This window comes from Nomascus leucogenys, chromosome 9 (assembly GCF_006542625.1).
Source record: "Nomascus leucogenys isolate Asia chromosome 9, Asia_NLE_v1, whole genome shotgun sequence".
In the NCBI taxonomy this organism is placed as follows: Eukaryota; Metazoa; Chordata; class Mammalia; order Primates; family Hylobatidae; genus Nomascus; species Nomascus leucogenys.
Window position 1 is genome coordinate 61,138,599 of NC_044389.1, and position 13,557 is coordinate 61,152,155.

The 13,557-nt window shown below is 39.6% G+C and overlaps 1 protein-coding gene across 1 annotated transcript in view; it reads left to right on the plus strand.

The window, feature by feature from the left end:
- FRAS1 (Fraser extracellular matrix complex subunit 1) overlaps positions 1-13,557 on the plus strand; it is a 458,426-nt gene that overhangs the window by 239,939 nt on the left and 204,930 nt on the right. Inside the window, exon 18 of the mRNA XM_030819038.1 lies at positions 1,086-1,262. Coding sequence (XP_030674898.1) covers positions 1,086-1,262 — 177 coding nt within the window. The remainder of the gene's footprint in view (positions 1-1,085; positions 1,263-13,557) is intronic.

Below are 13,557 nucleotides of genomic sequence, written 5' to 3' on the forward strand. Positions count from 1 at the left end.
ATAGTTTACTGAGAATGATGGTTTCCAGTTTCATCCATGTCCCTACAAAGGACATGAACTCATCATTTTTTATGGCTGCATAGTATTCCATGGTGTATATGTGCCACATTTTCCTAATCCAATCTATCGTTGTTGGACATTTGGGTTGGTTCCAAGTCTTTGCTATTGTGAATAGTGCCGCAATAAACACACGTGCGCATGTGTCTTAAATAGCTGTTTGCCATAAAGGCTTTGAGCTGCTTGGGAGGGCAATATCATTTAAACATTTTGAAACTAGAATATTGGGAACAAACACTTTAATTAAGTGAAATAAATGTGTATTTATTTGTACATTAGAATTAAGTGAAATTAATATACATTTATTTGTGCATCAGGCACCTTAGAACAGAGTTTGAGAACAGTTACAAGAAGAACGTATTTGAAACAGGAAAGCTGTGACAATTGTTTCAGAAGAGAAAATTTAGAGAATCTTTTAAAGAACAGGAGAGTTAATTGTATTCAAATGTGGGTACCAGATAGTTTGACTACCTTATTTGGCTTTGCTTTTCACCAGTAGCCAGGGTAAGCAAAATACTGTCTAGAAAAGCAGACTTTACCCACAAAAATTCTAAGAGGAATTTGTTGCCTGGACCCCTATGTAGTAGGTGTTGGATGACTCATGGGTAATAACACAACCACCATTTTTGCAAAAGATACGGTAATGGCCTCCCTATGAATGGTTCTAAAAATCTGCAATACAAACCAAGGGCATAATGTTAAATCATCATTTAGCGAGTGTGTTTCTCTGGAGAACCAAGCCAATATTGTCCAGTTTGCTGTTTTTGCTCATTCGTTTGTTTGTTGTTGTTGTTGTCTAGCCCGACAGACTTTATGGGACCTGGGAGATGTGACTGGTTAATGCCACCCCTCACTGTAACTTTCACAAACATTATTATCACTCTGTGCTTTGTATAGAACATTAGAAAAATAATATGCTGGGAAAGGCTGCATTTGGTGAACTTTTCTAAGTGGGTTTGATTTAATGAAAGATTTGCAACATATATTTGATCCTTGGATTATTTTTTGCATTTTATTTCCATTTGCAGCCTGTCACTCCTCCTGCCTGGCTTGTATGGGTCCTGCACCCTCTCACTGTACTGGGTGTAAGAAGCCAGAGGAAGGACTGCAAGTGGAGCAGCTGTCTGGGGCGGGCATCCCCTCTGGCGAGTGTCTAGCCCAGTGTAGAGCCCATTTTTACTTGGAGAGCACTGGCATATGTGAAGGTAAGCATGATTTGAGAAAGTGTTAGGTAGCCTCTGGGCTTACGTCTTGAGAGATCCTGTGAGGTGGGACCAAAGCCAGGAAGACCTATGTTTCATTTTAGAATGGTTCCTAGATGCTTGTGAATAAAGCAGGAGACCAGCGTGCAAAAGAGTAGCCCCCACCAATAGCCTCCCTCCCTTTGTGAACATAGATGATCTTAAAGAGCTAATCCCTTCCACTCCACCTTTTCCAAGGTTCCATTCGCAGAAGTCCCAGACAGAAATTCTTTCAGGGACCACTATGTAGTTACAAAAGACTCAGAGCTCATTGTAGAATTTCATTTATTATTTCTTCTAATTTGCTACTCTGAATATGAATTGGTCCATTCAGGGCAAAATCTGGACTTCTGTCAAAATTTAGAAGTGATTTCTGCTGTTTGCCTTGGCATATCATCTTCAGAGAATTGATGACATCCTGAATAAATAATTTGACTCAGTAGCCAGGCCATCTATGAGTGGCTGAGGAGACGAAAGGGAAGGGTATCGTTTCCTTTCTGTTCCCACAAGTAGCTGCCTTGCTGTTGGGTGAATAGTTTGACTCTAAAGCTACCTGAAAAAAAAATCGTTAATTTATATTTTTCATTGTAAACATATGTTCATTAAAAAAATTTTATAATACACCCACTACCTAAACCCAATTGCCTTTTCCATTTTGTTATGATATCTGAGTCTTTTTTCATATTCATAGCTTTGCGTGTTTATATTTGTAACATAACAGTAAGCAGCCTGCAAATTCAGTTTTGTATCCTACAAGTCTACTCACTGAAGTGGCCTCCAATTCAATATACCCTCACAGTGAAATATGGGTTTCAAGACTAGGTTAAAAGATTTCAGGCACAAGGTGTCATATGGCACAGCAGGAAGGATGCAGAATTGAAATGCAGAGACCCAGGGCCAGACACTTAACCTCTCTAAGTGTTTGCATTCACAGTGTTAGAATAGGCTGACACGTAGCCTTTTTGCCAGGCTCAAAGACGGTTAGGAGTGTCAAAGTGGCTGGTAAATTATAAAGCCCTCCTGCTCCGTGGGTGCAAACCTCCATCCATGTACTCAGGTGTCCTGGAACATGATGGCGAATCCCCTGCTCCCTGGGAGGCTCCAGACTCCAGGGGATTTTCATGGTGCCCAGAAATTGAAGGGAAGGTCACCACTCTCCAGACTTCCTGGTTTCTACCCATGTATGCATTGCCCAACCTCTCTGTGGCCATTTAAACTCCTGTGGCTCTGTTTTTATAACCACTCGTGGAATATGGGCGTCATTGTTGCTGCCTAGTCCCAGTGCCGTCCTAAGGTACATGCCACACAGCCTTCCCCTGTGGTCTGGTTACTTCCAGGTGCCAAAGTGGAGGGTGATGTGGCTCTTTCCTTAGGAACCCCACAGACTCCAGTGGGAGGAGAGGTGGTGGGAGCAAGGGGTGGAAAAAAGCATTTTTCTCCTCCGTTTAATTGCTTCTCCGTTCTCCTCCGTGGGTTTAGGTTTGCCGGACAAGCTTCCTCCAGTCACTTCCGCTTTCTGGCAAAACCTATATCCCCTAAAGAAAATTATTATAGTGCCTAGCCCTGCTTGATGTGAGGAAAGTACAAGGAGAAAATAGAAAGAGAAAGCATAACTTCTCTCTCCCTCCCTCCTCTCTCTCTCTCTCTCTCTCTCTCTCTCTCTCTCTCTCTCTCTCTCCCGCATTTTACAGAAGTGGTTTTTGATTTGCTGGAATCTGTGAAACTAGTCTGCATAGTTTTACACAGCCTTGAACTGTGCACCGTGAGGTTTTTAGTGGAAACCACAGAGGAATTAGACCTCCAGGAACACCAGTCTTTCCAAGAATTCAGAGAGATGCCCCGTGAGACCCCTGGCTTTTTTGGCACACAGGTTGAAAGTAGAGAGGCTAGAAAAGCCCACAGGAAATTCCTCACTGTAGCCTGATGATTCTGGTTTTCCCGTTGGTACAGGGCTCCCGTGAAAAATCAAAGTGACATCTTCCTAAACCACTCAGCGCAGTTAGGTGCTTCTTACAATTTTGAGCACCACATTAAACATTCATAAATGGGGAATCCGGAGTGGGTTCAGAAATAGTTAGAATTGTAAATAAATAAAAATTAGAGTGACCAGGGTTTTTTAGCCCAGAAAATAATATGACCATTTATTTGATACCCACCATGAGCCAGGCACTGTGAGAAGTGCCTTACTAGTTTTGCTCACTTAGTCTCAATGCCTGCCTTATGGGGTCAGTAAGACAACTGTTGTGCAGGAGCAGAAACTGAGGCTTGAGGAAGTTGAGGTTGTGATGTGCTCAAAGTCATGTAGCCAGCACAGAGTAGAATCCAGTGGGAATCTAAGTCCAGTATCCAGTATTCATGCTATAAACCATCACGCTACTGTATTCCAGTGGCTGAAGAGTTCAAGGTGGTACAGCTCCTAGTCTCCATTCCATACAGGAGAGAAGCATAGCATACTAATGCTTCAGGATTAGAGCATCTTACATTTAAGAAAACATCCTTGACAAAGGGAAGGTTTCTGGGAAGCCCTTTATACAGGCACCTTTAAAAAGATTAGAATCTGACTGGGTGCGGTGGCTCATGCCTGTAATCCCAGCACTTTGGGAGGCCGAGGCAGGTGGATCACCTGAGGTCTGGAGTTTGAGACCAGCTTGGCCAACATGGTGAAACCCCATCTCTACTAAAAATACAAAAAATTAGCCAGGCGTGGTGGCGCATGCCTGTAGTCCCAGCTACTTGGGAGGCTGAGGCAGGAGAATTGCTTGAACTCAGGGGGCGGGGGTTGCAGTGAGCCGAGATCACACCATTGCTCTCCAGCCTGGAGTTAACAAAACTTTGTCAAAAAAAAAAAAAAAAAAAAAAAAGGTTAGAATCTAATCCTGCCAGAATGGTTTAATTGTGGTCTCATGTGAAAGGACTGAATTGACCTCTTGAGTTCCTTGTAGCCCTGTGACTTTATGCTCGTTAACATAATATTATTAGGTATCATACATATAGCTCACGTTTATTAGCAAATCCCTGTGCAATCTCACTAGGTAGGTTGTTGTACTCAATTTACAAGTGATGAGAATGTGGCAGAAAGAGGTTAATTGAGTTGCCTAAGATTCCTTTGGGAAACTGAGCACAACTACCAATTGTTTCCAACCTTACCTTGTGTGTTATGTGTGCTGATTGATGTATTTCCTGTCAGTCATCCCGTATCTCTGGAAACCTTTCTGCCTTCCCATAATCTGTTCCATTTTCAATTCTGCTGAAGTGTTGTCTATGAATCAGGCCTGGGAGTCCTATGAGATTGCACTGGGCTCTTCCCACATCTTCCCAGAAATATCCTTGCCTCTCTGCAGAATATTCAAAAGGTTAGATGGGCGTTGTGTGTACGTGTGTGCGTGTGCGTGTGTGCTCACATACGCACTATTGAGGGTTTCTTTTATAGCACCTTTAGTTTCAAATGCTTTCTGTAAGGAAGAGAAAAACAACTGTTTTCTAGAACTCTCCTTCTTCCTTTCTTTGAGACTACAGCACAGAGTGATTAGAATTTTACTGCAGCTAATAAAAGCGAGAGACAGATTCGTTATAGGAAGAAGCAATTTATTTAGACACTGAAGTGGTGTCAGAAGTTATCATAACAGTTTTTACTTTGAGCCAACCAACAAACCCTAGTGCAGGATGAAAAAACAATACTACAGATATTTGACTAAAATCTGAGTCTGTGATGAGAGGACAAAAAAATTTAAAATTAACAGTGATCAAAAGGAACACTACTTATTGGAAGCTGGAGGACAGTCTGTCTTTATTCATTCCTCCGGCAAATGTTTGTTGAGTGTCTCCCGGGTGCCAGGCATTTCTAGGCACTGCGAACGGGTCAAATGAAAAGTCCTTTTCTCAGGGAACTTGTATTTTAGTGAGAGAAACAGATAATAAATAATAAATGAATGAATGAATAACAGTAGCAGCAACAAAACCCATGGATGCTGGCCTGTGCCCGGAAGCCCCCAGCAAGGTAATGGAGGAGAGAGGAATGGGCTGATGTGGCTAGAAAGCAGAAGAGCTCTGGTAATATGGGGATGGCCACTTGTATGCATTCGTCCTGTGCTTTGGCTCATCAAAAAAAAAAAAATGAACTGGGTGCTTCAGAAAGCAGAACTTTGACTTCATGTTTCTTTTTCCACAAGGCCTCTATGTTTCCAAAGTGTGGCTAGAATTGCTGGCACAAAACATGGTTTGTTGCTAATTGTAAAAGATTGGAGACATTTTCAATAATCAATCCGAATTGTGCACATTTATTAAATATTACTACTATTAGCGAAAAGAATTGTAGTAATTGTAGTAATTTCATCAAATTGATCTCACCAGTTTAGCTGAGTGTTTGCTAGCACTGATAGATTCAAGTAACTTCATAAAAAAGCAAACCCAAACCCAAGAAAAACACAGCCCCCTGCACAAAAAAACTAAACAAATTACAACAAATTAATAAAAACCTGCGTCCTCCAAAACAACATCAGAAAAACATTTTTTACTTTTTTATCAGTCTTCCTTCACTGATTCCCATGCCTCTGTGGGTGTGAATCTAGATGAAGTCTGCAGGGGGAGGGGTTTCTCTGCTGCACACCGGCAAGGGCGCTGTTCTCATAGCTACCTTTGTGCCTGGCTCCTCCTGGAGTCACTAGTGACAACCAGTGTGGCAGTACATGGCAGCCTAGGGATGGACAGACAGAGCAAAGGATCTAGAACTCTATGTGCCCTGGAGGACTTTGCTACTGATGTTCCTTGGATCTGTTTAAATTGCTCAGCTCAGCCTCTGATTCTCCTTCCACTATGGTTGAAGGATTTTTTTTTTTCTTTTAAAAGGTTTAATTATTTTGCAGACTTAGCTTTTATTTGAGGTCTCTCTAGAACAGAATTTCTCATAGGACTGTCCTGGGAATCTTGTTAAAATGCAGATTGAGATTCAGTTGGGTGGGGGTGAGGTCTGAGTTGCTGCGTTTATAACATGCTCCTAGGTGAGGCTGATGCTGCTGATCCCTGGACCACAGTTTGGAGAAGCAAAGCTTCTAATCAAAGAAGCAGCAGCATATCACTTCAGCAGTGGCATACTTCTTTCTCTCTTAAACAGTTAGTAAAATATCCTCATTTTTGTTTTTTCTCACTGCATGCATTATACATATTACAGAAACTTTAAAAAGTATAAGTAAGGGAAAAAAAGAGAAAAAGAATACCTATTACTAGATTTGATTTAGCAAATAAAAATTCAGGCTTTAGCAAGTTTTAAAAAATGAATAATTTTTATAGTATAAGCATATCCCTAATATTGCATAAGATATTCTAAAATATTATTTGTCATTTATCTGAAATTCATAACTGAGTGTCTTGTGTTTAGCAACACTACCTATAACCCTTTCATTTTGAGATTACTACTTTTAATCTTATGGCATAAATTCTGACAGTTGTTTATATAACATACACACACGAACACCCATACATGTGGGTATATATCCCTTTATAGTTTAGAAAGTCCTTACAAACAATAATTTTGTTGAAAATCTTGAAAGTTTGCATATATCTACTCCTACTTTATAGATGAAAAAAGTGATGCTTAGAAGGAACTAAGTAAAGAATTATTTAGCAATAAGGGATACTGGGTTCTAATATAGGACATAGTTGCCCAGAACTTATTTACTTACTTTCTTTTCATTTAAGCTTAAATTCCTTTTTTTTTTTTTTTTTTTTGGCATGTCACACTAGAGCTTTACAATTTAATTTCAGGCCAGGCCATCCAATTAATAATGCAGCTCAGTCACCACTAAACAATTTGGCAGTGGTGACTGGGACTGGATATGAACATGGTCAGGATGATTAGATTAGCCATGTAATTGCCCCAATTCCGTGGTAAATTAATAATGGAGTCTTTCAATTTCCACGTAGTTCAGCATGAGGATTAAATATAATTTTGAAGAAATTACAAGTTTTTATTTTAAAAATGAACTCTGTACAACAATAATGAGTTTTACTTACACATTGTCTAATTTATTATCTCAGAACAAACACAGTGTTTTTTTTTTAAAAAAGCAGTGATAATAAACATTCCAGCAGTCCCATCCCTGTCTTTTCATTGTACTTAGATTGGTGATGGAGCTTTGGTCAGGGATTTATCAGGGGAATTTCAGCAACTAAATGTTTCCAGCCTCCTAGGGCTGGGTCTTACTGCACAGAGCAAAACTACACAAAATTGCTACAGGTTTAGTATCAGTTTTTAAAAAAATAATTCACCAGTTATTTTGGTCAATTAATTAACTTGGTTTAGGTGAATGGGAAGAAATAAAGCATGCTCTGTGTATTTTGATCATTTAGTTGTTGCTAAGACTCACCAAAGGCCTCAAGGCAAAGAGTTTTAATTAAAGAAATACGTGGGCAGGAATCTGCCTGCACAGCTTAAGAGTATGTTACCGTTTATGAAGTTGGAATTCTCTTACATTAATTTGATTAAGCATATGGAATCTATATTAAGCAATGCCTTTTAATGTAGTCCCTAGATTGCTGACATGCGCTATACAAATTGGTGCCTTCTGGTAACGTTCAGTCTTCTTCACTTTCCCCTTCTTGCTTTTATAGCATGGGTGTGCCAGGCTTTGGGGATAGAAAGATGAAAAAACTACAGACCACGCCTAAAGGAAAGCATGATCAACTAGGAGAGACTGATGTCTAAGCAAATAATTAAAAGAGCATGACACATGCCGTAATAGCAGTAGTCACAAGGGACCAAAATAGCACAAAGTAGACGGGCTCTGTCTAGGAGGGAAGGTAGTGAGGAAAGATTTGTAGGGGGAAAACTTTCCATGATTAAGCCTTTGAAGGATTAATGGGAGTTCACCAGGTGAAGAAGGTGAGAAAGGGCATTCTAAGCCAAGAAAACAGTAAGTGCAAAGGCGTATTTGGAGAAGTACAATGTGTTTGGTATTCTTATAGTATAAAGTCCGAAGAGGAGAATTGTGCAGAATGACGCCGGAGATGCAGGGTGTGTGGAGGACATTACATGAAGTACTTTGTGCGCTGTGCTAAGGAGTTTAGAGTTCACACTGTTGTTACTGGTAAACTATTAAAAGATTTTAAGTAGGGAAAAAATTTGGTCAATTCACATTTTATAAAGATCTGTCTGGTGAATGTGTGGCAGATAAATAGGCAGAAACAGGGCAGGGCTGGTTAGGAAGCTGCTGCACTAACCCAAGTCATGAATGATGTTGAAGATCTGTGTTAAGGGGCTGTGGGAAGGTGGGATAGATTTGACAGACATTTAGGAAGTAAAATCAACAGAGCTTAAATGGGTTGTGGTGATAGAAAAGTAAAAGTGTAGGATAACTCCAAGGTTTCAGCATGAGTAACTTGGTGAAAGGTGGAGCTACCAAGTGAGATAGGGAATACAAAAGAAATAGCAGGTAGGGGAGTAGGATGTGGGGTTGGGGATAGATAGTGAGTAAAGTTTTGGACTGACGTCCAAATACACAATTTACATTAAGTGTATATGGGATGAGCTTAGAAGTAGATGCAGAGTAGCATTTTGGAAGTGAGGAATATGAGATACTTTTGAAACACCCAGAAAAGATATCTCCTAGGTAGTAGATTTATGTGATCAGAGTTCAGGATAAAGGCCAAAGCTGTACACATAAATTTAGGACTTACTAGCATGGAGGTCATCATTAAATCTATGAAAAAGTTTGCCCAAGAGTAAGAAAAGGAAGGATAAAGGGTGGAATTGGGGGAAGCTTTAATATTTATGAGGCGGTTAGAGAAAGAGGCTGAAAGACATTTTCAAAGACAGAAGAACTAGATAAGTATGATGCCAATGCTTTCATCCATCTATCCACCCCCACACACACCTACCTGGCCACCCATTTAGTCAGCAGAAATTCCTTTATTGAGAATTTATGACATGACAGGGACAAGGGACTGTGATAGGCACTGCAGGGATCGTAGAGATGAAAAAGACGTGATTTTTACTCTTAAAGAATTTCTAATCTAGTCAGAATGAGAGATTGGGGATGTTCAATCATGTTCATTTAAAACAAGAAAACACAAAAAGACTGAGCACAGTGGCTGACACCTACAATCCCAGTGGTTTGGGAGGCTGAGGTAGAAGGATTGCTGGAGGCCTGAAGTTTGAGGCTTCAGAAATCTATGATCATGTGCTGAACTCCAGCCTGGGTGACAGAGCAAGACCCCTTCATCAAGAAAAAACAAAAAACAAAAAGTAGCGAGAAGAAGGAAAAGGAGGGTGAGGGTAAGGGGGAGATCAATTTTGATTAACTTTACTCATTTCAATTTTTAGCCCTTATCACAGTACTCCCATTGTGAGTCTAGAGGACTTTGATATCGACATCATATTTTGAGAGAAGCCCCCCTCAAAATTTGTTTTTGACATGAAAAGCCAGGAAATCTATGATATGAAAGTAGGGACACTTTATCACTTTTGTTGTATCATTAAAAAGAAAAACAATAGTAGTATCAGTTGTTTGAAATATACATGGAAAATAGAATGAATGAAAATTGATATGTTTAATTATTTTAGGTACAGTTTTTGCTGAAGTCAGGTTGACTGGACTTTATAGTCATCTAAGGACACTTGTTAGTGCTTAAGCAGCTCACTTATCCTTTTTCAGAAATATATGTACTTAGCCATCAACTGGAAAGCCAGTCTCTGAAAATGTAGTATTGCATGGAGGAATTATTCATAGAACTTCTTTCAGATATCTCCCATATACGCTCTGTAATGGGTTCAGTCTTCCTTGAAGGATCTTAGACTTCAGACAGAACTCCTGCTGTGAAATCAGCTTCCATAGAATGATTAAGCCTCATATAAGTCACTGAAATAGTGTCAATATTTCCAAAACCAGCACGGAACTGAAATTTCATGACTTTTTTTTTAAAGGATGCAGATGTTAATGCCTGTACTTGCAGAAACAGAGCATTATAGAGAAAAAAGATACTTTAAGAGGATCGTCATCCAGCGTATCCTTTTCCCTCTGTACCCACAGCAACTAACTAGTTCATTATCTAGTTAGTTCTTAAACATTTCCAATGAAGTCTTCTGAAGACTGTCATGGCAACGTTCATTGGAGCTTATTTCTAAAATCTAATGGATGCAAAGGGACTTTCTTCTGGACTTCTTGGCCCACGAGCCTTTCAACTTGTTTGTCTTCTTTACTTTCCTGTTGTGTATAATTGAAAAATAACCTTTGTGCACATTGAGTAAGGTTATTACATTCATTTTGTGACCAAATGAAATGAAATGTTTGTACTCTCTCCGGTTTTCAATTCCACAGTGATACATTTTGATTTCCTATTTATTAAGGAGGTATAACAGGAAGAGCTAGGGATTTTAGCAATCTTGTAAAGTCTGATATAAACCTAATGGTATCATCAGACATATGTTTAGGTGTGCAAAAATGTGTTGCTTCAAGATGCTTCCCCCATATTATCCTGCAAAGCTTTGTGTTAACAATATTATTTAGCTGTGTTTTAAAGTATTGCCACCTCACTTTCCTTTACATACTGTTTCATTTTGTGTTAAACATGTCTTAAATAAGGTGCTAAAGTATATCCTTCTTTTATAATAATATTCTCTTAAACATCAGTTTATTCATTTTTTAAGAGGAGTCTGAAAATACTTGGGAAAAAATTCCTAACTGTGAAACCATGCCCTAAAAATTTTGAGGGCTCATCTAAAACTTTAATTTGGGAAGATTATGTTAACTCACATGCAGTAATATTAAAAAATGACTCATATGGTTTAGTAATAGACTGGGCACCAAAGGGCTATTTAAAAAATAATTGCTCCTCTGGTGGAAGGGAATGCCTGGAGGCTACTTATTTTATTTCTTATCAGGAGAATGAGAATCATCATTCTACTTTGCATAGGAGGATCAACTCATTCTTTACCTTAAAATGGAAAGATAAAGGCATTACCCCCACCAGGCCTCATATGATACTCCCCATTCTGAGCCCAGAACACCCAGAACTTTGGAAATTGGCTATTGCCATGTCTGGACTGCAAGTATGGGAAGGAAAACCTATTCTGACTGTTGTTCCCACTACCGTCCCACTCTCTCAGTATCTATCAACGTAGACCCAGACATTCTGCTTTACTTACCTCCAACCCGACTGTTCCCATACAGAGTTGTGTTAAGCCTCCTTACATGCTGTTAGTAGGAAATATCAAAATTTGGACAAATAATCAAACTGTCCAATGCATTAATTGTCATCTATACACTTGTATTAACTCCCATTTTGACTCCAGGAAAAGTGTAATGTTGGTTCGAGCTCGAGAAGGAATCTGGATTCCGGTAACTTTACCTAGACCTTGGGAATCCTCCCCCTCAATACATTTAATTAATGAAGTGCTACAGCGAATTCTAAAAAGATCTAAGAGATTTGTTTCACTTTATGCGCTGTTATCATGGGCCTAATTACAGTCACTGCAATGGCCACCACTGCCGGAATGGCATTACACCAATACATTCAAACAGCTCATTTTGTTAATGATTGGCAAGCCAATTCCATCCAAATGTGGAATTCTCAACAAGGCATCGATCAAAAATTGGCAAATCAAATTAATGATTTAAGACAGTCTGTTAGTTGGTGTGGAGATCGGGTAGTGAGTCTTGAGCATCACATGCAAATGCAGTGCGATTGGAATACTTTGGATTTCTGTATCACCCCGTATTCCTATAACGAGACTGATCATTCATGGGAAATGGTCAAAGGACACCTTCTAGGTAGGGAAGATAATTTATCATTGGACATAACTAAATTAAAGAAACAAATTTTTGAAGCCTCTCAAGCTCACTTATCCATTGTGCCTGGAGCTGAGGCATTAGATCAGGTGGCAGAAAATCTTTATGGATTAAACCCCATGACTTGGATTAAGTCTATTGGGGGCTCCACTGTAGTAAATTTTGGAATTATGTTTCTCTGTTTAATCGGCTTGTTTTTGGTGTGCTGGAACAGCCAAAGAATCCTGCATCAAAATTGAGAGAATGAACAAGCCTTCATCGCCATGGCACATTTATATAAAAAGAAAGGGAGAGATGTTGCAGGAAGTCAGGGACCCCAAACGGAGGGACCAGCTGAAACCATGGCAGAAGAATGTGGATTGTGAAGATTTCGTGGACATTTATTAGTTCCCCTAATTAATACTTTTTAAATTTCTTATGCCTGTCTTTACTGCAATCTTGAAACATAAATTGTGAAGATTTCATGGACACTTATCACTTCCCCATTCAATACCCTTGTGATTTCCTATGCCTGTCTTTACTTCAATCTCTTAATCTTGTCAGCTGAGGAGGATGTATGTTGTCTCAGGACCCTGTAATAATTGCATTAACTGCACAAATTGTACAGCATGTGTGTTTGAGCAATATGAAATCTGGGCACCTTGAAAAAAGAACAGGATAAAAGCAATTGTTCAGGGAATAAGAGAGATAACCTTAAACTCTGACTGCTGGTGAGCTGGGCGGAACAGAGCCATATTTCTCTTCTTTCAAAAGCAAATGGGAGAAATATCGCTGAATTCTTTTTCTCAGCAAGGAACATCCCTGGGAAGGAGAATATGCGCCTGGGGGTGGGTCTCTGAACTGGCCTCCCTGGGCGTGCACGTCTCTTGTGGTCGAGACTGCAGGGCTGAAATAGACCCCAGTCTCCCATAGCACTCCCAGGCTTATTAGGAAGAGGAAATTCCCACCTAATAAATTTTGGTCAGACCAGTTGCTCTCAAAACCCTGTCTCCTGATAAGATGTTATCAATGACAATGGTGCCCGAAACTTCATTAGCAATTTTAATTTTGCCTGGGTCCTGTGGTCCTGTGACCTTGCCCTGCCTCCACTTGCCTTGTGATGTTCTATTACTTTGTGAAGTACTTGATGTCTGTGACCCATACCCTATTCGTATACTCTCTCCCCTTTTAAAACTCCCTAATAAAAACTTGTTGGTTTTATGGTTTGTGGGGCATCACGGAACCTACCGACATGTGATGTCTCCCCCGGACGCCCAGCTTTAAAATTTCTCTCTTTTGTACTCTGTCCCTTTACTTCTCAAGCTGGCCGATGCTTAAGGAAAATAGAAAAGAACCTACATGAATATCGGGGCAGATTCCCCAATAATAGGGCTGTTTTATAATCTTAAAAAATAAAATTTAATTTAAGAAAAAGAACATTAATTAAAAATATGGGTCTCTAGGTTCTGTTTATCATATACTAAAAAGTACTCTTGAAT